The 27,022-nt window shown below is 41.8% G+C and overlaps 1 protein-coding gene across 4 annotated transcripts in view; it reads left to right on the top strand.

Moving 5' to 3' along the window:
- The window catches only part of SYT9 (synaptotagmin 9), a 340,283-nt gene that overhangs the window by 186,444 nt on the left and 126,817 nt on the right, over positions 1–27,022 (top strand). For all 4 annotated transcript variants that reach the window (XM_044929459.2, XM_044929458.2, XM_044929460.2 and 1 more), the window contains 2 exons: positions 8,085–8,436; positions 18,550–19,096. In XM_044929459.2, coding sequence (XP_044785394.1) covers positions 8,085–8,436; positions 18,550–19,096 — 899 coding nt within the window. The remainder of the gene's footprint in view (positions 1–8,084; positions 8,437–18,549; positions 19,097–27,022) is intronic.

Genomic DNA, 27,022 nt, shown 5'->3' on the forward strand with positions numbered 1-27,022 from the left:
CTCCAGTGCCTTATTTATGCAGGACAAAGTTCTCACAGCTCTGAGAAGACATAAACAGATGGAACAATATACCATGTTCGTGGATTGTAAGAATCAATATTGCCAAAATAACTATACTACCCAAGGCAATCTACAGATTCATTGCAATCCTTATCAAGTTACCAATGGCATTTTTCACAGAATTAGAACAAAAAGATCTCAGAATTTGTATGGAGACACAAAAGACTCTGAATAGCCAAAGCAATCTTGAGATAGAAAAATGGAGCTGGAGGAATCAGGCTCCCTGACTTTGAATTATATACAAAGCTACAGACATCAAAACAGTATGATACTGGTACAAAAATAGAAATATAGATCAATGGAACAGGATAGAAAGCCCAGAAATAAGCTCATGCACTTATGGTCAATTAATCTGTGACAAAGGAGGCAAAACTACACAGTGTTGGAAAGACAGTCTCTTCAACAGATGATGCTGGGACAGCTGGATGGCTACATATAAAAAAATGAAACTAGATCATTCTTTAGCATCATACACAAAAATAAGCTCAAAAAAGATTAAAGACCTAAATGTGGGACCAGACACTAAAACTCAGAGAAAAACAGAATACCCTCTGACATAAATGACAGTAATATCTTTTTTGATCTGTCTTCCAGAATAATGGAAATAAAAACAAAAGTAAACAAATGGGACCTACTTAAACTCAAAATCTTTTGCACAGCAAAGGAAATAATAAATAAAACATAAAGACAACCCACAGATTTGGAGAAAATATTTGCAAATAATGTGACCAACAAGGGATTAGTCTCGAGAATTTACAAACAGCTCATGATGCAAACATCAAAACAACTCAATCAACAAATAGGCAGAATACGGAAATAGACATTTTTCCAAAGAAGACATAGATGGCCAAGAGACAGATGAGAAGGTGTTTGCAAATAAAACTACAATGAGGTATCACCTCACATCAGCCAGAATGGCTATCATCCAGAAATCCACTAACAACAAATGTTGGAGAGGGTATGGAGAGAAGGGAACCCTGCCCCTACACTGTTTGTGGGAATGTAAATTGGTACCACTGCTATGGAGAACAGTACGGAGGTTCCTTAAAAGACTGAAAATAGAGCTACCATATGACCCTGCAATCCCACTCCTGGGCATATATCCAGAGAAAAACATGATCCGAAAGAATACATGCACCCCAGTGCTCATTGCAGCCCTGTTTACAATAGCCAAGACATGGAAGCACCCTAAATGTCCATTGACAGAGGCGTGGATAAAGAAGATTGAGTACATATATACAATGTAATACTACTCAGTCATTAAAAAGAATGAAATAATGCCATTTGCAGCAACATGGGTGGACCTAGAGATTATCATACTGAGTAAAGTAAGTCAGAGAAGGAGAAATATTGTATGACATCCCTTATATGTGTAATCTAAAATTATATAAATGAATGTACTTACAAAATGAACAGAGACTCTCCAGCTTAGAGAACAAACTTTTGGTTGCCAGAGGGACAGATGAGGGGAAGGGATAGTTAGAGAGTTTGGTATGGACTTGTACACACTGCTTTGTTTAAAATGGAAACCAGCAAGGACCTACTCTATAGCACATAGAACTCTGCTCAGTGTTACGTAGCAGCCTGGGCGGGAGGGGAGTTTGAGGGAGAATGGATGCATGTACGCCTGTGGCTGAGTCCCTGTGCTGTTGACCTGAAACTGCTACAACATTGTTCATCAGCTATACCCCCGTACAAAATACAAAGTTCAAAGTTCTCACAACTCTGAAGCAATGAACAAAATAAGAACAGTGTAATAATTTTATTTATAAAGCTCAATATAGTATTTTCAGTATACTAACGCATATATATGGAATTTAGAAAGATGGTAACAATAACCCTGTGTACGAGACAGCAAAAGAGACACTGATGTATAGAACAGTCTTATGGACTCTGTGGGAGAGGGAGAGGGTGGGAAGATTTGGGAGAATGGCATTGAAACATGTAAAATATCATGTATGAAACGAGTTGCCAGTCCAGGTTCGATGCACGATACTGGATGCTTGGGGCTGGTGCACTGGGACGACCCAGAGGGATGGAATGGGGAGGGAGGAGGGAGGAGGGTTCAGGATGGGGAACACATGTATACCTGTGGTGGATTCATTTTGATATTCGGAAAAACTAATACAATTATGTAAAGTTTAAAAATAAAATTAAAAAAAAAAAAGCTCAATATAGTATTTTAAGGGACTGTCATTTGTTTCTGGGGTTAAAACATCCCTTCTTGTATGATATAAGCATGAGAGTAAAGAGTTGTAAGTTTAAAATAGGTATTAGCAAGATAAAAAGTTGATAGCCTGTGTCAGTCTTCTGATATTTTGTTCATGAATCTAAAAGCCTGAACAAAGATGAGCTGACAAGGGTAAAATGGCTTTTCCAGGTTTGACTCGGAGGGACAAATGTGCTGGGGAACTGAGATGATCATTTTTGTAATGATTTTCATGATATTCACTGCTTTGTTCTTCATAAACCAAGGAGCAGGGTTAAATAAGGACTGTTTTTCAGAAATGTTTGGAGATTACAAACCCAACTTCACCTGAATGTGCTGCCACATGTACTTCATGTACTACAACAGCTTAAAAAATGTTTTTCATTTTTTTCTCAGTAATATTTACTCTCTATAAAAAGTTAACTTGAAAGTGAAAGTCTCCTCTAATTTCATCCCAACAGAAATGGTTTGCTCTATCTCCATGTGGTTTTTAATGCAGAAAAAATTTTAGCATAATTTTGCCTAAGTTTTCTGAACCTTTGGTTACCTTCTTTTGAATTTTTTATTTGTTTTAGCAATCGTGTTATTTTTTTCCTAAGAAGATTGTCTTATTTTCTTCTCCATTTCATTCTCGTAGTCTGCCCTTGCTTTATAGAGGAAATACATCATGGAATTTATGTAGTTACCATTCTTTTGCTCTTTTAAGTGGATTTTTTTCCTTTACAGTTCTGTTAAACTTTATAACCTCAAAACCAGCAATTAGTTTTAATGCACTTTTTACTGTTTTCTTTGATTATCACTAATTCTTGTGATATCTAGTATCTAAGTATATGTCTTATCTAGAAAGCTCTTCCCTTCTTGGGTTATCTATTCTAACATAAAATTTTATTTGTTTGTTTGGAGAATTCCATAGATTTTATGCAGGAAGGGGTGCATGAATCACGTATTTTCTGAGTCACTCATGGCTGAAAATGCCTTTCCTCTTGTGATAACGTGGCTGGCTGTGGAGTTCTAGGGCTACAATTTCATAGTTAGACCAGGTGAGATCTTAGGGGAGTCTGATTCTGGTTACTGCTACAGCCATACTTATCTCTCTTGGCCAGAGTTTTAAACATCTCACTGAATATATGAGTTAATTTTCTCTTACATCGATTTATTTTATGTCAGGTGTCCTTTATTCTGATGGCTCAGCTGGGTTCGCCTCTTGCAAGTTGCTGATTTTGTCCTGGGACTCTGTTGTTGTCATCGGTTTACACATTCTTCCCACCCTTTCACAGTGGAGCAGGGCAACTACTGTTCCTTTCCATATGATGTGTAGGTGCTCAAGCCATGTGTTCTTTGGGCAATAATATTTGTCATTCTAGAACAAGTCTTCAGGCTAGCAGGGATCCCTTGGAATCATAGGTGTCCAGCTGGGATGTCTGCTGGGTCTAGGGGTGTCCTGGTGCCTTGTGTCCAGGGTCCAGGGATGTTGCTGCAGTACTTCATGGTGTATAGCGAGGGCTAGCGGCCTGCAGAAGAGGGTTCTGATGGTCAGGCCTGATGGCAGGACACGCCGTTCTGCCTCTTCCCTGAAGGGGCGTTTTTCAGCAGCTCTGGGTACAGACTGATGCACAGTCACCCCAGCCAGCAGCACCTCTGAGGATCTGGATCCCAGCTGTGTTACCTGCCATGTGCCTCATTTCATCCTGGATCACCAGCTGGTTATTCTCTTGACTCTTAGACAGAAGGGCCAATTACACTTTTCTATTTTTCAGAAAAATTATCTTTAATAACTTTTTGATGATACTATTTACTTTTTTCAATTTTTATTATAGAATATATGTCAGTGCCAAAGAATATATATGTGTGTGTGTATGTGTGTATAATACATGTAGTTTAAAAATCAATAATAACACAAATGGCCATGTACCTACTACCTTACTTAACCAATAACTCCTTTTCTGAAGTAGCAATTTTGTGGTTCTAAATGGATTCTCCCTCTTTCTTTCCTTAGGCTGTGGGTCAGAGGTGGATGGTATGTGTGGCCTTAGTGAGGCTGAAGCAGCTTTCTAGTACTTCTTTCTGAAAAAGGAGAGAAAAGTACAAGTAGAGTGTGTAAAGAGTGCCCTGAGCTGTTTGCTATCAAGAAGTCCTGATGACTGCACTTAGTGGTTGGTGTGGCTGTAAGTCACTGTTGGTTTCTCCTGGTGCTCTCCCTTGCTGACCTATAGGGCACCTTTGTGCAAATGAGGAAAAGCCCCTCTTGCTGTTTGCCAGTTGTTTTCTGTAGTACCTGGGATGCACAGACATCTGTCAACAACTGTGAATGTGACTAGTGGCTCCTGGAGCTTACCGGCCACACAGCCTTAACTCACGGTAGACCTGGAGGTGACCACAGGGCTCTCTGGTGGGCTGCATCAAATGTACAGTGAATGTGTGCTATGTTTCAGGTGCCCTTTAAGTGCCTGGGATTCAGTCCTAAGAGGGACAGACAAAACCCCTGCTTTCATGGATCTCCCATTACTGGACTTGGGAGAAAGGTGGTTTGGGGGTACATGAGCTGAGAGTCAGCTAACAAGTTGAAACAGTTCTTGAGCTGGGTCAGGCCCTATGGTGACTAGCAGAAATAGATCTAGGATTTACTCTATTTAGCATGTTGTCAATGCCAAGTAAACCCTGAGAGGCCATATTGTGCCAAGCAGATGAGTTCAGAGCTCAAGTAGGATTCTGAGTGGAGGGTGACCAGTGGCCTAGACAATCCTGGGTAAAATGTCTTGTCAATGTGATTATTGATCTCACCTCTTTTCCCTCTTAAAAATATCTTAGTCTTGGACAGTAAATTATATGATCACGTTTATTAGTCAACTTTTTACTGTAGGGACAAACACATTCAAAATCTTGGTGACTTAAATAAAACATCAACTGTTTAAGTTTTGCTCATGGATCTATGGATTGTTTTGCTGTCCTGCCCAGTCTGTGCATCAGGTTTAAATTTGCTCTTCATTCTGGACGCTGGGCCTGCACCACAAGTCTTCCATTGTGGCATCTAGGCTGAAATAGCAGCCGCCTTCTCATGGCAGAAGGTGGGAGCCCAATAGTCCTCTGCTCCAAAGTGGCGTGGGCCATATCTACACATACTTTATTGACCAGAGTAAGTCATGTGGCCAAGACCAACGTCAAGGGTTTGAGATTTATGCTCCATCGTTGGAGGGGGCACTGTGGTGTGGAAAGGTGGATATTTGGTAAATGATAATATATAATCATCATATCACACTTGTAACCTTTCTGCCTTCCAGTGTATCCAGCCTCTGCTGTCCTCCTAGTGGTGTGTGTGTGTGTCAGGCTGGTGCTGAAGTGATTAACATGATGCAGAGAAGGGGTTTTGCCTCTGTTTGGATTACAGAATGTATTAAGGGGTTTCACTGTTGTACAGATTGTTTTATTTTTAGATTTCATTGGAGGGGGTAGAGGTTGATCTTTGCTGTGGCAGCCTGATTCACTGGGAAGGGTTTCCTCCTTCCCGGCACTCCCAGTACTACCACCTGTCATAGGAGTTTTCACCACCAAATTTTCTATCCTGCTGTGTGAGCTGTCAGAACCAAGTAGAGCCTGTGGCCAAACCATGTTCTCTCCCTCCTCATGTCGGGGTGCCATGATTTGTGATTTCTAGTGCCCTTTACTTTGCCCCCCTCGACTCTCTTCCCTGTCCCCCATCTGCCTTTTTTGCTCTGCACCTGAGATTTTTAATTTCTATTTTTCCCTCAGCATTTCTTCATTGTTGTTTTTTTGTTGTTCAGTTGCTCAGTCGTGTCTGACTCTTTGCAACCCTGTGACTTCAGCATGCCAGGCTTCCCTGTCCTTCACTGGCTTGTGTTAAATGTTCAGCCCTGATTGGTTTTTCATTTAAAACAACCCCAGAAATGCCTCAGTGTTAGAAAGAAAGTACCTGTCCTTGTTTTCCATAGTTATATAGTTTGCTTATCCTGTTTCAGTGATATTTGAAGAGAAATGGGATAAGCAAAGATTTTGAGCTCAATTACCAATGTTGAAACTGGAGCCCCTGTGTTTCCAAACAGAGATATGATGTTGTTTCGCCACAAGGGCAAAGATTGATTGGGAGGCATAGAGGAGATACATCAGATCCATCACTAGCCCTGGCAGCTGGCTTTCTGTCAAGGGCAATTTTTCATGAAGAAATTGTCTTATCGTTTCATAAGAATGATCGAGTACCTTAAGAATCATGTTGAAAAGCGCTCAGACAGCAGGTGGTCAGCTTAATTCCTTAGGGAAGTGACTTGCAGGATGGGTTCACATGCATGCCTCAGCTGTCTCATGTCATGGGTTGTTGGCGTGCTGTGGATTGTTGACATTGTGACTGTTAGGTAACTGATTCCTAATTTTCCCCTTCACTAGAATAGGAGTCTGTGAAGGTTGTAGTGTGTCTGGCATGTTCTCCATTGTGTCTCCAAAGCCTGGCACAATCCCTGGCATGTAATGGACATCCAGAAAGCTTTGGCTAAAGCAATGCAAATATGAATGATGGACAGTAAAGGCAGAACCTGGGACGAATCCTTGGGGCCTCAGACTGTAATGGAGCCCAGTAAGGGCAGGTAGGGGTGTTCTTTAAGGAAGGAGTTTATAGCACCACGGTGCCAGGAATGAGTTCAGGTTGATGCCTCAGCCTCTCCCTGGCTCTACTGTAGGGTGGGGTGGAAGCCTGGAGATGGATGGGCTTTGTTCCGAGAGTTGGGTGCACACCTACTAGACACTGCACTGCCACGGACCCTGGCTGAGGCCGTGGGGCCATGCTCTGTGCAGCAGATGTTGTTGTTGCCCCACACAACCCCTCTCCCTTGGCACTTGAGCATCTGCCTACTGACCTCCTAGGCCAGCCCTGCATTGTTTGAAATGTGGAAATTTTCTGGCCACAGAAACTTACTTTGCCACCCACATAGCAGATGCCCCTTGAGAGCTGCCCTCAAATCAATTACTGAAGGGGATTGATGCTATAAGCAACCCAGGCCCCTGGGGTGTGGACCCTCTGCAGCAGTTTAATCTCTGTTCCTCCACTGTGGCAGCTGGCTTGACAAAGCCCCCTCCCCCTACTGGCTGCTTTCTTACCCCCTTGAATTACTTCCCTCTTCTAACTGGGTCACTTCCCTGTTCCCCTACCTATGTTTTCTTCACCTTCTAAATAAACCTCTTGCCCTTGACCACTTGTCTCAGCTCTGCTACTGGGGAAACCCAAATGTGACTGTTGTCCGCTGGTCCTGGGCACCTGACCACCAGGTGGTGGGTATTCTTGAGGCTTGAGAGGCCTTGAGCTGCAAAATGCTTAGACCCTTAAAAGCTCATATCAAAAAGAGGGGAAAGCACTCTAATTTTATCTTGTTTTAAAAAAGATGTTACTTAAACGACTCCCAAATTATACTGCTCTTTGAGATGACAGAGGAATTTTTAATGATGGTTGAAACCACTCTACTCCCAGAATATCAATGATTTTTACTGCTGAGGGGGCAGGGTCTCAGTTGCCTTGCAGGGCATTCCTGGTCCCCTGAATATACCCTGCCTCTTGCTATCGCAGGCTGTTTGTTTCTAAACATGCCTGCATGCTACATCCTCTGTGCTTGTGTCTGAATCCTCATTGTCCCTGCCTCAGAATCAGCAGGGACATTCAGCATGCATCCCAGGTGATTCAGCAGCATCCCAGGCCTGGCCTTCCGCCGTCACTCCTGAGGGATGCATGAATGAGAGGGTCATTCTGCCCACACCGTGCAGTAGGTGGGCACGAGAGGAGCAATCCCACTGACCTTTGATCTTTGCTTCTTTGCAGATATCTCAGTGAGCCTGCTGACCCTTGTAGTCACTGCCTGTGGCCTCGCTCTCTTTGGTGTGTCTCTCTTCGTGTCTTGGAAACTCTGCTGGGTTCCGTGGCGAGAACGAGGCCTGTTCTCTAGTAGCAAAGACAACAACCAGGAGCCTCTTAACTACACGGACACAGAGACCAATGAGCAGGAGAACAGTGAGGGCTTCCTAGACCCTCCCACCCCTTGTCCAGACTCCTCCATGAAGATCAGTCACACCTCCCCAGACATTCCCCTCTCAACCCAGACGGGGGACCGGGACAACTGTGCCCATGGCATCCGCGTGCAACGCCAAGTCACAGAGCCAACCTCATCAGCTCGGTCAGTACTGCCCCCTTCCTTTCTGGATGCAAGGCAAGCGCTGTCCTGCTTCCTTCTCATGGCAGCAATGGCATTGATTTAGCCAAGGAGCCTGTAACCTTTCACATGTCCCTTTGGTATCAGAGACACGAATGTGGGAAAACTTGTTGCTTCCTATACTCCAGTCAGGTTCCTGAGCACTGCTTAATCTCTCCTTAGTTCATAATAACAGTAGTTAACATTGCTAAGACTTTCCATATCAAAGACTGTCCAAGAACTTTATGTGTATTATTTTATCATTGCTCACAACTTTGTGTGAAACAGACCCTATTATCATTTTCATCTCACAGAAGAAGAAACTTAAGGAAATTAAGAAACAAAGTCATAAATTGGTAAGCACCCAGGTCAGGGTTTGAACCCTTGTTCATACACCACCAGAGCCCAAGTTTTTACCCTCTCTTCCATGCTACTCTGGTAGTGCTATGAAATTGATTCCCTATGCCTCTAGCCTAGCCCAGCTGTCACACACAGGGTCTCCATAGAGGCCCACACGGTGGCTGCAGGTCTGTGTCCATCTCCAGGCTTTTCAAGGACTACAGAGTACCTAGGCCTAGTGTCACTGTCTTTCCATGGGCCAGATCTTTGTGCTTTTGCACTGTAGAGAAATAATGCAGTGCAGTGACAAAAAGCAAGGGCTCTTCGGTCCAGTGAGCTGGCTTTACGTGCAAGCGTGCTTGGACAGATTAACCTTCATCTGTTTCTGTCTCCTCTTGTGTAAGGAGCGGTGATGGGTGGTTTTGAGAATGAGATGATGGCGTGCGCATCGCGTGCCTTGCGCAGGCCTGCACCTGGCGGCTGCGCACCCTGAGCTGCTGCTTTGGTTTTGGTGATGCTGTCATCATCATCATCACCACCGAGACCTGCCTCTGCCAGGACTCTGACGCATAGAGATAGCTTTGAGGCTAAGCAGCCAATTCTCAATCACTGTATATAAAAATTCACTCTCAATAAGGCTTCAGGAAAAGAGACTAAGAAAGCAACTTTCTTTAAAATGAAAATATTTGCTTGAGTGATAGCTGGAGGAATAGTATGTGCTGTTATTTGAAAAGTACAAGAACAGTTTGCAGTTATTTTTTTTTAAATCTTTTTTATTTGTCCTCTAGAAGCAGAAATAAGATTTTACCCTTTTTATGTTAATCAAGTTTATCCTAGAGGCTTTGCTCATTCACATTAAGTGGGATGGAATATGACAGTCTGTAATTTAATTTTTTCCAAAACCTATTTTAGCATCATTTCCAATTCTGAATCAAAGAACTTTATCTAAAATATTCCTCTGTGAGGAAATGGATGGTTGTTTGCCATTTGGTTTAGAAGAAATCTTCAGATTTTATCATTAGGGCTTCTCTTCAGATTTAAGACTTAAATATAACTAGAGCTCTGTCTGATGCTGCCGTGGAGTTTGTGCATTGGTGCAGACTCATAATAAAAATCCTCTCAGTGCTTCAGTAAGTAGGCCCTTCAGATGGAGTCTCCACTGAAATTGTTTTCTGTTTGGTTTTCCTCTGCATGTTAATTTTTCTGATCTGGGTTCCATCAATATGGTGTTACAGTACTGCGTTTATATTAGATGAAAGGTCCGAGGACTCTGCCATAATTCTAGAGAATTGATAGCAATCATATCACTGTAATTATTAGTGTTTATTCTAGAAAATATGTATGTAACCTGCATATCAAAAAATAGTTTTTATTTAAAACTAAAAACTGTAGCTATCTTTACCACTGACTTATAGAAACTGGGTAGAAGGAAAACAAAAATAAAGAGAAAGGGAAAGAATTATCCTTGCATTTACCTTTTGATGTATTTTAGTTTTGAAGTCATGCAATTAAATTCTGTCTTCTGAAGTCTAAAGTTGTTTAGTAACATTTGAGTCCCATATGACAACTAAACTCTTTCCAGCTGTATTTGACCTAATACTGATAATTTGCATCATTTTGCATTTCAGACATTCTTATCTAAATTACTGCTGACCTGATTCTATGGGTTATGTCTGGAAATATGTATCTTTGACTCATGGTCTTACCATAATGGGAAGAACATGGTCTTATAATTCTTCAGAGTTGTGCTATAAACACACACACACAAAGCCTTTTTACTGACAAAGTGGGAAAAATGAATGAAATTTCCTTGATACTGCAGAACATTTTTAACATCCTTTTTTAAGTAGCATTTTTCATACCATATTTGCAGCAGGTGGGGAAGTTACTCTTGCTGAGATGGCTCTAAACAATCTGCGTTGCTAGTTATTATTTCTACTCCCTTCTTTCTCATTATGATCTTTACTTTCTCACTGCTGTCTCTTTCTTACTGCTTCCCTCCTACTGCTGTTACCGTTTGTCCCAAAGTTCCCTGGGCACACGCTCAGCCCAGAACATGCAATGCTTGGACTCCCAGTTAAGGCCTCCCTACTTGTCACAGAGACTGGCACAGCTTCTGCCGTGGCATTTGCTTTGGAAATCCTACTGTCACCTGGCCCCTTCAGCTTAGATATGTATGGCTCCCACCACTGCCTTTGGGAACGTCCTAACGATGAGTTTTGCTGCATCTTCTAAGAATATTTCTGGTAAGGATGATTTTCTGTTGTTCTTCCAAGATCAGGCATGTTCGCCTTCTGTTTCTGATTAGCTCAGTTACTGTTAGACCCTCCAAAACTCCTGCTAATTCCTTTCAATTTAGATGAAATCCCTTTCGTATAATGACGTAATATCCTGGGAATGTGGATTTTTTTTTTTTTAGAACTTTTCAGTACCAGAACATTTTAAAGATCTCTACTCCAAATATATGAAAATCCCTGAGTCCTCAAAATAGAAGGATCCTTGAAAAACCATCTAACCCATTTCCTGATTCATGACCCAACATGAAAGTCCAATCTGTTTTAAGTCTTCTCAAATTTCTCTTATAAAACTTTGGTTTTATAAAAATTTCAATTTCCACACCACAAACTTCTTACTAGGTCTGTTAAGGCCCTGTGTCGTACTGCCATAGTCTCTTGCTACCAGCTATAGGCCTCACCTCCAGCCAGGGCCACCATGTGGTACAACTCCAGAGGATGCCACTAGCCTGGACTCAGTTAAGAGACCCTACCCGAAAAAGCTCATCACATTCCATCTCCATCTACACCAGCTTCGCTCTTGCTTTCTTCAGTATACCTGCCATTTCCTGCCCTGGGACCTTCATAAATGCTATTCCATCAGCCTGGAATGCTTCTCTCCATGTCAGGCTCTTTTGCAGCCTTAATGTTCCATCTTAGATGTCACCTCCTCAGAAAAGTTTCCTTGAATGAATGAAAGTTGCTCAGTCGTGTCCGACTCTTTGCAACTCCATGGTCTGTCCATGAAATTTGCCAGGCAAGAATACTGGAGTGGATTGTCATTCCCCTCTCCAGGGGATCTTCCTGACCCAGGGATCAAACCCAGGTCTTCTGTATTGCAGGCAGATTCTTTACCATCTGAGCTACAGGGAGTTCCCTGACCATGTGTCTGAAGTATGTAGTCTTTTCTCCACTCCTTCCCACTCTTTATTCTTCTTCATGTTGCCTTATTTTCGCTTCCTCACAGGATTAAAATCTATTTCTAACTATACAATTGTTTGTTTATTATCTATATCCCACTGTAGACTATGAATTCTGTGAGTTCAAAGACCAGATCTGCTTTGCATCTCCCTATGTAGGTCATGAAGCAACAATTAGAACTGGACATGGAACAACAGACTGGTTCTAAATCAGGAAGAAGGTTGTACATTGTCACCCTGCTTATTTAACTTATATGCAGAGTACATCATGAGTAACACTGGGCTGGATGAAGCACAAGCTGGAATCAAGATTGCCGGGAGAAATATCAATAACCTTGGATATGCAAATGACACCACCCTTATGGCAGAAAACAAAGAAGAACTAAAGAGCCTCTGATGAAAGAGGAGAGTGAAAAAGTTGGTTTAAAACTCAATATTCAGAAAACTAAGATCATGGCATCTGGTCCCATCACTTCATGGCAGATAGATGGGAAACAATGACAGACTTTATTTTGGGGGGCTCCAAACTCACTGCAGATAGTGACTGCAGCCATGAAATTAAAAGACGCTTGCTCCTTGGAAGAAAAGTTATGACCAACCTAGATAACATATTAAAAAGCAGACATTACTTCGTCAACTAAAGTCTGTCTAGTCAAAGCTGTGGTTTTTCCAGTAGTCACATATGGATGTGAGTTGGACTATAAAGAAGGCTGAGTGCCGAAGAATTGATGCTTTTGAACTGTGGTGTTGGAGAAGACTCTTGAGAGTCCCTTGGACAGCAGGGAGATCCAATCAGTCCATCCTAAAGGAGATCAGTCCTGGGTGTTCATTGGAAGGACTGATGTTGAAGCTGAAACTCCAGTACTTTGGCGACCTGATGTGAAGAACCGACTCATTTGAAAAGACCCCGATGCTGGAAAAGATTGAAGTCGGGAGGAGAAGGGGATGACAGAGGATGAGATCGTTGGTAGGACGGCATCACTGACTCAATGGACATGAGTTTGAGTAAACTCGGGGAGTTGGTGATGGACAGGGAGGCCTGGCATGCTGCAGTCCATGTCACAAAGAGTCGGACATGCCTGAGCGACTGAACTGGTGTATCTAACACCTAGTGCAGCCTCTCACACATAGTGGAATTTTTCATGAATGACTGACAAAATGCATTCATCAATATCAGGCCATTTTCTTGTGTTCTGATGACAAAAGTGACAAAGCACTAAAAGTATAAACTGAGTGGAGCCCATAATGATATGAAACCAATGGAAGGTGACTTGTCCCAGGTCTCACGTTCATTCAGAGCCTTACTTTTGAATTTGTCAAAAAGTAAGTTCAGAGACTTTTGAACTTGCCTCTGAACTAAGTAATCTGTAGAGTCACAGAAATACTCTGGCAGAATTGAAAGAAGACGACAATTTGAGTCCTCTAAATGTCATTACTGGCCACAACTCCAGTAAGTGGTACGTTAGGATTAAATGTTGTAATTACTCCAGGAGTAGCACAGGTTTATTAAGCTATATATATATTTTTTTTATATGTTGAGAACATTGATTAGATGTAAACATTTCAAACATAATGTTTTGAATTAGTCTTTTAGTTATGTCTTCAGATTTTAATAAACTGACATCTTCAAAAATAAAAGTTGCCTAGACCTCTCTCAACTTCCATGAGACCCTTAAATGAGATATAAATGTGTGTTTTCTCTACTGGGATAATTATCAGGAACTGTTATGTCCATGGCATATGTATATTTACTCTAGACACGTAAACACTTCAGAGAAAGTGTTGGTGGACATAGGCTCATTTTACTAACAGAATAAAATATTTGAAGGTGACACCAAGGTTTCGTGCCTTTTTATCTTGGCTGAGGGTGGGGGGAGCAAGACAGGCTTCATGTATGCAGCAGCGTTTGAGCCCACTCCTCCACCCACCAAGGCCCGATACCTGCATCTGCATGATCTCACTCACTCTGTAAGCCTCTGAACCCCTTTCCTCCTCCGCCGTAGTCAGTTAACTGTGTCTGTGTGTCTACTACTCCCCCTTCTTCTGTGTCCATTTGTGATTCAGAACAACCCAACCCTCCCCTCTCCTTCACAAGGGAAGATTCCAGGAAGGCCAGTTTCCTGTTTCCAAAGTGTCTTGATTTGAACTTTGTACAGAAACCCATGATGGTTCTGAAGTCACTATTTGATTTTTTCTTTCCTGTCTTTGGACCCCAAAGCCTTAAAACACTAGTGTCCCAAACCAGGGAAGGGATAAGCCAAGTTTCCCCTCTGAGATGTGGTCCCTGAGATGAGGGACGGTGAAAAGGTATATACTCTTGTCTGTGGTTGCATGGGAAACCCAGCGATGGAAGGGAAATTCTGAACTCTGGTTCTTAACACAGAACCTGGAATGGAAGATGTGGGCATGTGTGAGGGGAAAGCTGCTGGGGCAGAAGAGATGAAGGTCCCATGATGCTGAAGAGCTGGGCCCCAAGAGGAAAACTTAATTTCCCCATTGAGGTCTAGAGCATCAGCTGGGAGGCTGAGAAGTTGGAGGCCAGGTCAAGTAGGCAGGCTCAGCTCAAGTACGGTCTCCAAGTACCATGACAGTTTCCCAAGTCAGAGGCCTTTCTTTATCCCTCTCCCTAACATCCAGTCAGTTCTTATCCCCTCTGCCCTGACTTATGATAGTGTACAACTCTCTCTTCACCCCCTGGCCAGGCATTTCCTGAAAGGCAGTAACAAGGCTTTGCCTCTCTCCCTTCCTCCCTACCTGACTTCTTACTTCGCACATTCAAATTTGTTGAATTGTAGTAATGTCCTCTTTCTTAAGATCCATTGGAGGTGGCTGGGTTTTTGGGTGACTGAGACTTTATCTGGAGACTCAGAGTGGGATGCTGGAACTGGTTAATTCAAATTTGATGGAAGCAGAGGGGGATCCTTTTGTGTGTAGGCATCTACCTACCTCTCCTTAACCTTGGCTCAACTCAGCACAGGCTCACATTCCTTCAGGCCTGAAAGTGTGTTTTTGAGCTTGTTGTGGGAAATCAGCTTTGCAGATTTTGTTGGTCATCTTGGAAACTGGGCATTCTCCAGGGTCAGCCACCAGTCCTCCGGCTCAGGTCTGGGACAGCCAAGTCCAATGGTGACGTCCTCTACCTTGCCTGTTTCACAACAGGAAAATGGCTTCTGCCCACCCTGAGTTGGGCAAGAGGTGGAGGAAGCTGAGAGCTCCAGCCCTGGGGCCAGCTCCTTTCAGTCAGCATTAGAGTGACTTCCTTACCAAGAACACCATTTCTCAGCTTTCCTTCTTGGCCACCCTCATTGGGGCCCATCATTCCTTCCATTCATTGTGCATATTAAGTGCTGAAAACATCAAAATACAGGACTCCCCAGACCTACTCAGAGCTGCTTCAGACACACATCCCTCCTTGCTACACTCATTCTGCGTCCCTAGGCGGAATTCCAGATCCTTACCCTGGGGAGGGGGCTCTACTTTACACTGGAGGCCCACCTCCACTGACTGTTTCAGACCCTTCATCTTGAGGGGAGCTCAGGTCATGACATTCTGCTCCTTATCTTTCCTCTTTTCTGCTTTTGATTTGCTTTTTCCTCCTGCCTCCTTTTAAGTAGCCCATGGAAACTGTGGAATATTGATTTTCCAGTTCCTCCACTTTATCTTCTCCTTTGTGTCCCTGGGGGAAGCCTCCCTGCTCTCCTTTCTAGCTGCTGACTTTAGGCAGCAGGGTGATGGGTTACGCTGGTTCTCTGCTGCTCTGAGCTTTGCTGGTCCATGCCCCCAACTCCAGTCACCACTCACTCTTTCCTGAGGGAAATTGGAAGCGACCGAAAGAAAGCCCCAGGGAGTGAGCACTGTCATGGCCTGTTACAGTCTTTGCCATCTGCTTTAAGCCACTTCCTTACAGTTGAATTCAACTGGTTTCCCAATAATATGTGTGATCCTGAATAGGAGGAAAAATGTTGAGACTGAAACTGTTGCGTAAAACATTTGGGTAGACAGTAGTATTCGTACCTGTGCTTGATTTTTAAAAAGAATCTTCAGCTCTCTTGGAATTTGGAATGGAGTCCTCCTGTGCAGTTGGATTCTGAGGTAATGGGCTCTTCCTTTGGTCTTTGAAGTACAAATCTCTGCATAATGCCCTCCCTAGCCCATCCCCTCCACCCCCTGGCAATCCATTCTGGTGAGAAGAGCAGAACACGTAGGATTTATTTCTCTCCAGATTTCACGTCTAAGAAAATGTGAGAGTAAAACAGAATATGTTCCATTGCCAAGCAGCCAAGTTCATATATTTTAAATTAAAATGTACATGGCAGATTTAGTCTTGCAGATGAGAGATAAGACAAAATGCTGCTGTGAGGAGTCCAAAGCCATGACTCAAAAACCTCGCAGTTAAGCTATTAGGCACAGCGAGTCTGCTCAGGCAACCGCCTCAGGAGAAAAGTGGCGGCAGAGTGGCAGGAGCTGCGCCGGAGGAGACACAGGACCCGTGTCCATCAGGACGTTGGTGCCGAGATGGCACATCTAGTAGGTCTTGAAGATGCACTTTTAGTGTTTAAACTGCACCCCTGACTAACTGGATGGCACCCAGAATCGCCCATCATAGGTGGGAACTGACTCCAGACTCAAGCAGGGCCCTTGTTTGAACCCAGCTTGGAGAGAAAAATCACCAGCAGAGGAAACCAAAGCTGATTTCAGCCACTTATGACCCCTGCATGGAGATTGAGGCTTGCTGCCCCCTGGGGGCCTTTCTGCCCAGAAATCCCAGTAGAGCAGGATTAAAACTCTGTAGTCTAGCACTGCAAAGGTTCAGCATCTAGACAGGGACTGACCTGGGTGCCAGCACAGAGAACTTGATCATTGTCCCCCCCTTCCTTCCTGGAAAAATCAAAAGGTACAAAGAAAACTTAAGATGGTGAGTGGATTTCTTTGTAAGAAATTAAAATTCCACAAGAGAAGTGTTCAGGCCACACAGATTTTGCACATGTGGGGATGTGTATGGCTGAGTGTAGATGTGTTGGCTGTGACAGGTGCAAGTGACGGCTCTGTGATTGTGCTTTTGTTGTACCGTGTGAGTGATTAGTAATCAGGAGGGTATTTTAGGATGAAGAGAAATATTTAGCATCATAGCATCTGTATGACAAGGGAGAATAATTTCAAGTATGTTTCAGGGCCTATTAATCCCATATTTGCACCTTCATTTCATAAAGTAGTCTTAAGAAAGGAAAAGAAGGCAAACTCCAATGTTTACTGTGTCTCTTCAACTATTTACTAACGCCTCAGAGACAGTTTGACTGTTCCCTTTTACCTTCTGGTGGAGAGGAGCTATTTTAATTAAGGTGATTGAGAGACAAAATACAATATAATAGCTATGAACTAAAATGAACAAAATAATCTTAAAGACAACTTTCTGTGTAATGACTTCTCTCAGTTTGTGAGGACCCATACATATGGCAGAGATTTTCAGAAAAACTTATAACCCAAACCAGCAAGCTTATAGGGTGAAATATCGATTCTGATAGCAAATATTTAATTTGTAATACCAGTGTCCAACCTTCTCTAACTGAATCCATATATAGATTTATAATAGCTTACCTTTAATTTTTATGTCTCAGTGTTTATTATAGAAATAAAAGCCTCCCTCCTTATCACATGTTGCCCACGTGGTACAATGGAAGCACAGTCATGGAGCTGGCACTTGTATCTTTCAGAGTCAACAGAATCCCCTACAAACAGATGCATCCTGTCACATACATTTCCAGAAGAGCAAAGACTATGTTCTTGTGATGAAATGATCTGATTTATCCCATGAGAATGTGAATCCTTAGTAGGCTAAAAACCAGTGCCAGGAAATTCTATATAATTTAGAAAAATATCCATTCTTTTTAAGATACCACATAGCTAACTATTTCAGTTTCAAGACCATACTATATATTAAGGAGAATAATTTTATTTTCTAAACCAGTTTGTACAAATCTTTACCTCCCACCAGCTGAATAAGCTTCTCTAATGTCATATTAGACAGTTTAGAAAGTGCATTAAACCCTCCAAGCTCCAAGGTCACATGTTAGTAAGAGCACTTCCAGATGCCCAAGCCTCAGTTTTGAGCTTCAAGCCTTGGGGAACAGTTTACTCACATTGACAGGCATTTTGAATTTAGATTAAAAAAATGCATACAAGTCTAAACTTTTAATAGTATGTAGCAGTCTACAATGGCACCCCACTCCAGTACCCTTGCCTGGAAAATCCCATGGATGGAGGAGCCTGGTAGGCTGCAGTCCATGGGGTCGCTAAGAGTTGGGCATGACTGAGCAACTTCACTTTCACTTTTCACTTTCATGCATTGGAGAAGGAAATGGCAACCCACTCCAGTATTCCCACCTGGAGAATCCCAGGGACGGGGGAGCCTGTTGGGCTGCCGTCTTTGGGGTCGCACAGAGTCGGACACGACTGAACCGACTTAGCAGCAGTAGCAGGAGCAGTCTACCTACATCCCAGGCACAGGTTTGTGAAAGACCCAGAGCTAATGAGGTTATAACTTTGTTCTCTCTTGCTCTTCATTCAAGGCACAATTCAATCCGAAGACAACTCAACCTGTCAAACCCAGACTTCAATATCCAACAACTTCAAAAACAGGAACAGTTGACTGGCATTGGTCGAATTAAACCAGAGTTATATAAGCAGAGGTCATTGGATAACGATGACGGGAGAAGGAGTAACAGTAAATCCTGTGGGAAACTGAACTTCATTTTAAAATATGACTGTGACTTAGAGCAGCTCATAGTGAAGATCCACAAAGCTGTCAACTTGCCCGCCAAGGACTTTTCTGGGACTTCAGATCCTTACGTCAAGATCTATTTGCTTCCTGATCGGAAGACAAAACACCAGACTAAAGTTCACAGAAAGACCCTGAACCCCGTGTTTGATGAAGTGTTTTTATTTCCAGTTCCCTACAATGACCTTGCAGCCAGGAAGCTTCACTTTTCTGTCTATGACTTTGACAGGTTCTCTCGCCATGACTTAATTGGCCAAGTGGTGGTGGATCACTTCTTAGACTTGGCTGATTTTCCCAGGGAGTGCATCCTGTGGAAGGATATCGAATATGTCACCAACGTGAGTCTAACATTTCTTCATTTTGGATGAGGGTGGGGAGGGGGGAGCTTCTTGGTCAGCATGCAAACAGATTACTTACACCTTATTTTATTTGAGGGGTAGAGAACAAAATTTATCTCACTGTACTTAAAGCTATTGCTTCAAATCTCCTTCAGTTAAGTTTAGTCACTCAGTCGTGTCCAGTTCTTTGCGACCCCGTTGACTGCATCGTGCCAGACTTCCCTGTCCTTCACCAGCTCCTGGAGCTCAAAATCGTGTCCATTGAGTCGGTGATGCCATCTAACCATCCCATCCTCTGTTGTCCCCTTCTTCCTCCTGCCTTCAATCTTTCCCAGCATCAGAGCCTTTTCTAATGGGTCAGTTCTCATCAGGTGGCCAAAGTATTGGAGTTTCAGCTTCAGCATCAGTCCTTCCGATGAGTATTCAGGACTGATTTCCATTATGATTGACTGGATTGATCTCCTTGCAGTCCAAGGGACTCTTAGGAGTCTTTTCCAACACCACAGTTAAAAAGCATCAATTCTTTTGTGCTCAGCTTTCTTTATGGTCCAACTCTCACATCCATACACAACTACTGGAAAAACCATAGCTTTGACTAGATGGACCTTTGTTGACAAAGTAATGTTTCTGCTTTTTAAATATGCTGTCTAGGTTGGTCATAACTTTTCTTCCAATGAGTGTCTTTTAATTTCACACCTGCAGTCACCATCTGCCGTGATTTTGGAGCCCAAGAAAATAAAGCCTGTCACTCTTTCCATTGTTTCCCCATCTATTTGCCATGAAGGGATGGGACCAGATGTCATGATCTTAGTTTTTTGAATATTGAGCTTTAAGCCAACTTTTTCACTCTTCTCTTCCACTTTCATCAAGAGGCTCTTTAGTTCTTCTTTGCTTTCTGCCATAAGGGTGGTATCATTTTCATATCTGAGGTTATTGATATTTCTCCCAGCAGTCTTGATTCTAGCTTGTGCTTTATCCAGCCCAGTGTTTCTCATGATGTCCTCTGCATATAAGTTAAATAAGCAGGGTGACAATACACAGCCTAGACGTATTCCTTTTCCAATTTTGAACCAGTCCGTTGTTCATGTCCAGTTCTAACTGCTGCTTCCTGACCTGCATGCAGGTTTCTCAGGAGACAGGTAAGGTGATGTGGTATTCCCATCTCTTTAAGAATTTTCCACAGTTTGTTGTGATCCACACGTCCAAGGTTTTAGCCTAGTCAATGAAGCAGAAGTAGATGTTTTTATGGGAACCTCCTTGTACCTTTCCAGAAACAAGCCTTTCACAATACTCATTTTGTGGTTTCTAAGAATTACCCATGAAAGCAATATTGAAAAGTAACATTCTCTCTTTTCTACTTCCTAGTTCTAAGCAATTCCCTAATAGACATTAGATATTATCTGCCCTCCTTACCTCATTTTCTTTAGAACTTTCTTAGGTTTGTTTGTGTTAAATGGATCTTGGCATCCTATTAGCTGTTATTTGTAGCTGAGGGCACATTGCCTGACTCTCTGAGAGCATTAAGCCCTTGCCATGGTCTCAGGTCGGCTCAGGAGCATTTCTCATGATCATCACATCTTCAGCTTTAATCCCAGAAGTGAGAATGATGGAGAAGAGTTGGCACCACATTTTTAAATACAGAATCAAAGTTGCAAGGAGGTCTGTCTGAAAAGATCTACAGATATTGGCAAAACTAATCTATACAAGGTCAAATCCTTTTTAGAGCCCAGGAGAGAGGGCAGAAGTACTGTGTGTTGTTGCCTTATCTCCATGTTTACACCTAGACATGAGATCACAATGGTGGCATTTTCACTCCGTTTGCATCTGTTTCACTATCCTGCAGAGGGGTACTGACACTCCTGAAACAGAAAGGAAAATTGTGCCCTCTTAGGGGACTCTGATATTTTAAGACCACTCATGTCTTTTCCCTGTGCAGATTCGCTCAGGTAACTTTGTTAGCTCATCTTCTGAAGGGAATATCATTCTCTTTCTCTGCCTTGGCATCCAAGACACCAAGCACCATAATCCTTATGCTGTTCGATAATGATCTAGCTAGAGTTTGGAGCCCATTTAGTGAAAGACTCTCACTCCACTCAAGAAGAGAACACACAAAATCTCTGCCCAGTGACCTAATATCCACTCTGATACTCTGTTATCTCAGCCACTGTTGTCAGCTGGGGACTCATGTTCCAAGGGACACCTTCTCTTCACGTGCTGTGTGATAGCAGGCCAACTTTGTCCTGCTACTCAGATAAGCAAAGTGAAGCATGAAGTTTTGCTGGCCTTTATTATAATGATGAGGAAAGAAAAGAAACTGGAGAAGAAGCAGAGAACATCAGATGATGAAATTAAGGTGACTAGGGAGATTGGGGAAGGAACACACCTCTTAAAACTTGAAAGGTTGTGATATTTATAAACCCAAAAATGGTTGCTGTCAGTGGCAAGGGTTGTATCCTAAATCCCAATTGGCAAAATCAGAAGGCAGTGCTAGGAACTTTAAAAAAAAAAAAAAAAGGGCAGTGGGGGCAGGCTGCTGATATTAAGCAACGAATGGCTCAAGAATGAACCGTCTCACTGGAGTTCTTATCAAATCATCTGTGTGTAAGCTAAGAGACTTCTGGCCGACGATGATGAGCCTTGGTACAGAGACATCGGTCATGTCATCTAGTGTGACATCTTTTTTTTATTTTTTGACTAATGGATTCTAGGATTCCATAAAATAACTGGAATGGTTATTAGAAATCCCATCAAGGGTCTTGCTGTGAGTTGCCTTCTAGAGATTTTGTGGGGAGCATAACACTGAGTGCACAGTGGCTGATAAAAATCTGCATAGACTGATCCCTGGTGGACAGGACTCCTCAAGCAGTCTCCCATGGGGTGAAAATATAGAAGGAGGCCTGCAGAGGCCTCTGGGCCCTGAGATCATTGCCATTGTCATGCTTTGCCATGACTGTGGTGGGAGACTCCACTGATGGAGAATCCTGGGCTTCCACAGAGCTGAGAATGTGAAATTATTTATCAAGGAGGCAAACCATTAAGGCTAAAGGCCTTGAAACTCTCAGTTGTTCCCTCAGCCAACAATAAATATTCTGAGCGTTGATGGCGTTTGGATGGCCATCAGGAGAGAAGACGTCTTAAGAAAGGAATTACGGGTTGCTTCATAATCTACCATTTAAAAAATTTTTGTTTGAAAAATTACAATTTGGGGCTGTTTTAACTGTGCTTGTTTTAAATGTGACTTTGTACAAAGACTGAGAAGGAAAGTCTGAGGTTTACCAAGGTTTCATTTTTATAATACACATGTATGCCACACAGTATACACACTATACATGTACAGACTAATGAGGGAATAATGAGAAGAACGGGCGCCACCCACCCCTCAGCTGAAGAGCAGACCACCACCAAGTGCTGATGATGACCCCTGGGCTGTGCTCCCCCATCACATTCTTTTAGCCCATTCCTGCCAAGAGGAAACCACTATCCTGAATTTTATTTGTAAGATAATATAGTCTTCAGTTTTGTCTGTTTCTGCTTTGCATAGCTCTTCTTTGCCCTTTTTTTTTCAGTCCACATTGATCATGACATTTAGCAACAGAGATGAATGGAGCCATGGTTCATTTATTTTCATTACTGTGTAAATTTTCAATGTGGTATATACATTAATTAGCTCTCTTGTATTGATGATATTTAGGTTGTGATTAGATTTTTTATGGTTCTGAATAATCCTACAGAGAACATGTTTTGTGCACATCTCCTGGTTCACACGTGCATTAATTTCTCTAGGAAGTAGCCCTGATAGAGGAAATGTACACATGTGTCTAAATTTTCTAGGCGGTGCCAAGTTCGTTTTTCCATCGTGGCTGTACAAGTTGATCCTCCCACTGAGGTATGACAGTTCCTAATGGTCCACATTCTCACTGACTCTTGGAATTGTCACACTGTTTAATATGCAAACATGCATGTAAATATGATTTGTATGTACATGCATGTAAATATGATTTGTATATTCTTGGTTGCTAAGGTTAATGGTCCTTTGATATGTTAATTGGTCATTCACATTTCCTTCCTTGCTAAATGTTTGTTCAGTACTTTTTATTGTTTATTTTTAATATATATATATATATATAGATGTAATCCTTTGTTGGTTGTATGTATTACAAACATCATCTCTCCATTTATGGCTGCCTTTATACTCACTTGATGGTGTATTTTGATCAATAGAGGTTCTTAAATTTAATGCCGTAAAATATATCAATATTCTCCATTGTAAGTTAGCACTTTTCTGTCTTATTTAAAGAAATCCTTTCTTACCCTATTCATATTTTTCCAATGTTTTTATTAGAAATTGTAATGTTTCACTTTTCTTAATTATGATTTTAGTCCACCTTGTCTCTTCTTAGAAGGACAATAATCTCACCATGAGGGCCTCACCTTCCTGATGTCATTTAAGCATAATAACCTCCCAGAGAACCCAAATACCACCATATTGGGGGTTCAGTCAGTTCAGTTCAGTCTCTCAGTTGTGTCTGACTCTGTGACCCCATGAATTGCAGCACGCCAGGCTTCCCTATCCATCACCAACTCCCAGAGCTTGCTCAATCTCATTTCCATTGAGTCAGTGATGCCTCCAACCATCTCATCCTCTGTCGTCCCCTTCTTCTGCCTTCAATCTTGCCCAGCATCAGGGTCTTTTCCAGTGTGTCAGTTCTTTGCATCAGGTGGCCAAAGTATTGGAGTTTCAGCTTCAGCATCTGTCCTTCCAATGAGTATTCAACACTGATTTCCTTTTGGATGGACTTGTTGGATCTCCTTGCAGTCCAAGGGACTCTCAAGAGTCTTCTCCAACACCACAATTCAAAAGCATCAATTCTTCGGCACTCAGCTTTCTTTGTGGTCCAGCTTTCACATCCATACATGACTACTGGAAAACCCATAGCTTTGACTAGACTGACTTTTGTTGGCAAAGTAATATCTGCTTTTTAATATGCTGTCTAGGTTGGTCATAGCTTTTCTTCCAAGGAGCAAGTGTCTTTTAATTTCATGGCTGCAGTCACTGGGGGTTAGGACTTCAGTATATGAATTTGGGGGACACAAACATTCAGTCCATAAGACATCCATACTTCTTTTTCTATATGAATAAGCAATTTTCTGGCATATTTTCCCAATATATGCCAATAATCTGCTGTATAAGCTCTATCCTCACTATGTCTCTATATATGAAGAGTCTGTTTCAGAATTCTCTCTTTTATCCGTATTTCTGTTTGAGTGTCTCTCCCAATAGCACTGTTTATAAATTACTACCATTCTATGATAAGCTTTAATGTCTAGAAGAGAAAATCATCCAGCCTACTTTTTCTTCAGTTTAATCTTGGCTGACACTTGGCTTTTCTCATAAATGTTAGAATCATATTGTCAAATTAAAATTTCTTTCTGGTGTTTGTTTGAACTTTTATTACGTCTATAGGTAAATTCATGGAATGTTTACATCTTTTGTGATACTGAGTCTTCCTATTCATGATCATGGTACATCTCTCCATTTATTTGCTGCTGCTGCTGCTAAGTCGCTTCAGTCATGTCCGACTCTGTGCGACCCCAGAGACGGCAGCCCACCAGGCTCCCCCGTCCCTGGGATTCTCCAGGCAAGAACACTGGAGTGGGTTGCCATTTCCTTCTCCAATACATGAAAGTGAAAAGTGAAAGTGAAGTCGCTCAGTCGTGTCTGACTCTTAGTGACCCCATGGACTGCAGCCTATCAGGCTCCTCCGTCCATGGGATTTTCCAGGCAAGAGTACTGGAGTAGGGTGCCATTGCCTTCTCCGCTCCATTTATTTAGTTCTCCCTTAAAGTCTTTCATTCAAAGCTTATACTTTTCTACATGATGATGTCTTTCATATATTGACTATTTTGTTAGTTTGATTGCCAGGTATCTTACCTTTTGTTATTTTAAGTAATATCTTTTCTAAAATTGCATTTTCTAACTCTTGTTGCTGTATAGTAATGCAGTTTAAATTTTGTATGTTTATCTTCTATTTAGCCATTTTGTAAAGCTCTTCTTACTCTTAAAATTTATAGACTCTTCTGAATTTTCTTTATAGATAATCAGTCATGTGAATTATGATAGTTTTTTTTTTCTAATCTGTGTACTTATTTTTAATTTAGTGCACAGGCTGGAATTTCCCATACAATGCTAAATAATGATTGTGGTACTAGTCATCCTTGACTTGTTCCTTCTTTTAAATGGAATGTCTTTAACATTCCCATTGAGTATGGTTTTGATACAGATGTATCATATCTGTATCATCTACATCATGGATGTCTATCATGTTAAGAATGTATTCCTCAAGCACTTCCCGGGTGGTCCAGTGGCTAAGACTTTGGTGTCCCGATGCAGGGGACCAGGTTTCAATCACTAGTCAGCAAGAACCCATGTGCTGCAACTAAGAGTTTTCATGCCACAACTAAAGATCCCACGTTCCACAAAGAAGATCAAAGATCCCAGGTACCACAGTTAAGACATGGCACGGCTAAATAAATCAATATTTTTTTAAAAAATGTACGCCTCTCTTCCTAGTTGACTGAACCTCTAATTAAATTGAAGTATAGTTGATTATATTGTGTTAGTTTCAGGTTTACAGCATAATGATTCAGTTATTCTTGTGATGATATTCCATTATAGGTTATTATAAGATATTATTTTATTCAGTAAATCTTGTTACTTTTTTATGTATAGTATTTGTGTTTGTTAGCTCCATATTCCTAATTTTCCCTCCCTCCTTTGGTAACCATAAGTTTGTTTTCTCTTGCCTGTGAGTCTGTTTCTATTTTGCATATAGATTCATCTGTATTATTTTTTAGATTCCATATGTAAGTGATACCATTATCCCATTTGTCTTCCTCTGTATGACTTCACTAAGTATAATTTTCCTAGGTTCATCTGTGTTACTTCAAATGGCAGTATTTTGTTATTTTTATGGCTGAGTAATATTCTATTGGATATATACCACAGCTTAATCCAGTTGTTTGTTGATGAGCGCTTGTATTGTTTCCATCTCCTGGGGGTTGTAAACAGTGCTGCGGTAATCATTGTGATACATGTCTTTTCTACTGAAGGTTTTCATGTTTTCTGGATGTATGTCCAGGAGTGGCATTGCTGGGTCATATAGCAGCTCTGTTTTTAGTTTTTTAAGGAACCTTCCTACTGTTTTCGGTGGTGGCAGCACCAGTTTACATTCCCACCGATAGTGTGCAAGGGTTCCCTCTACCTAAGCCTTTTTATCACCAACCTTCATTTTATCAAATGCCATGATCTTATGGGTTTCTTTTTTTTTTTTTTCATTCTAATCTACTATTTTGGTCAGTTACATTGATCAGTTTCTAATTTTAAGTCAATCTTGTATTCTTAATATGATCCAGACTTGCCTTGATATATTGCATTTTACACGTTGCTGAGTTCAGTTTGCTATTTTGTTTAGCATTTTTTGCATCTGTGCTCATGAGCAATATGTGTAATTTACTTTCTTGAATAGCCTGAAATCAAAGTAATTCTCGATTTATAAAACTATCTGGGGGACTTCTCTGGCTGTCCAGTGATTACTACTCTGCACTTCCACTGTAGGGGGCGAGGGTTCAGTGGGGGGAACTAAGATCCTACATGCTGTGCAGCTTGGCCAAAAAAAAAAATAATCTATTTGAGAGAATGATTTTGAATGCTCCCATTTGTTCCTATTCAGTGCCCCTAGACACTTTGGGATTTTTGTTTATTTTTCTTCAAACTGAAAAAGCTCCCTTAGTCTCTGGCTTCTGATTTGTTGTTATTGTTCAGTCGCTAAGTCATGTCCAACTCTTTGTGACCCCGTTAAGTTCAGAAAATAAGGAAGGGAGGAGAGTGAGTTCAGGATATTTATTCCCCTGGATGCCTTCCTTGGA

Source organism: Bubalus bubalis, chromosome 16 (assembly GCF_019923935.1).
Source record: "Bubalus bubalis isolate 160015118507 breed Murrah chromosome 16, NDDB_SH_1, whole genome shotgun sequence".
Lineage (NCBI taxonomy): Eukaryota > Metazoa > Chordata > Mammalia > Artiodactyla > Bovidae > Bubalus > Bubalus bubalis.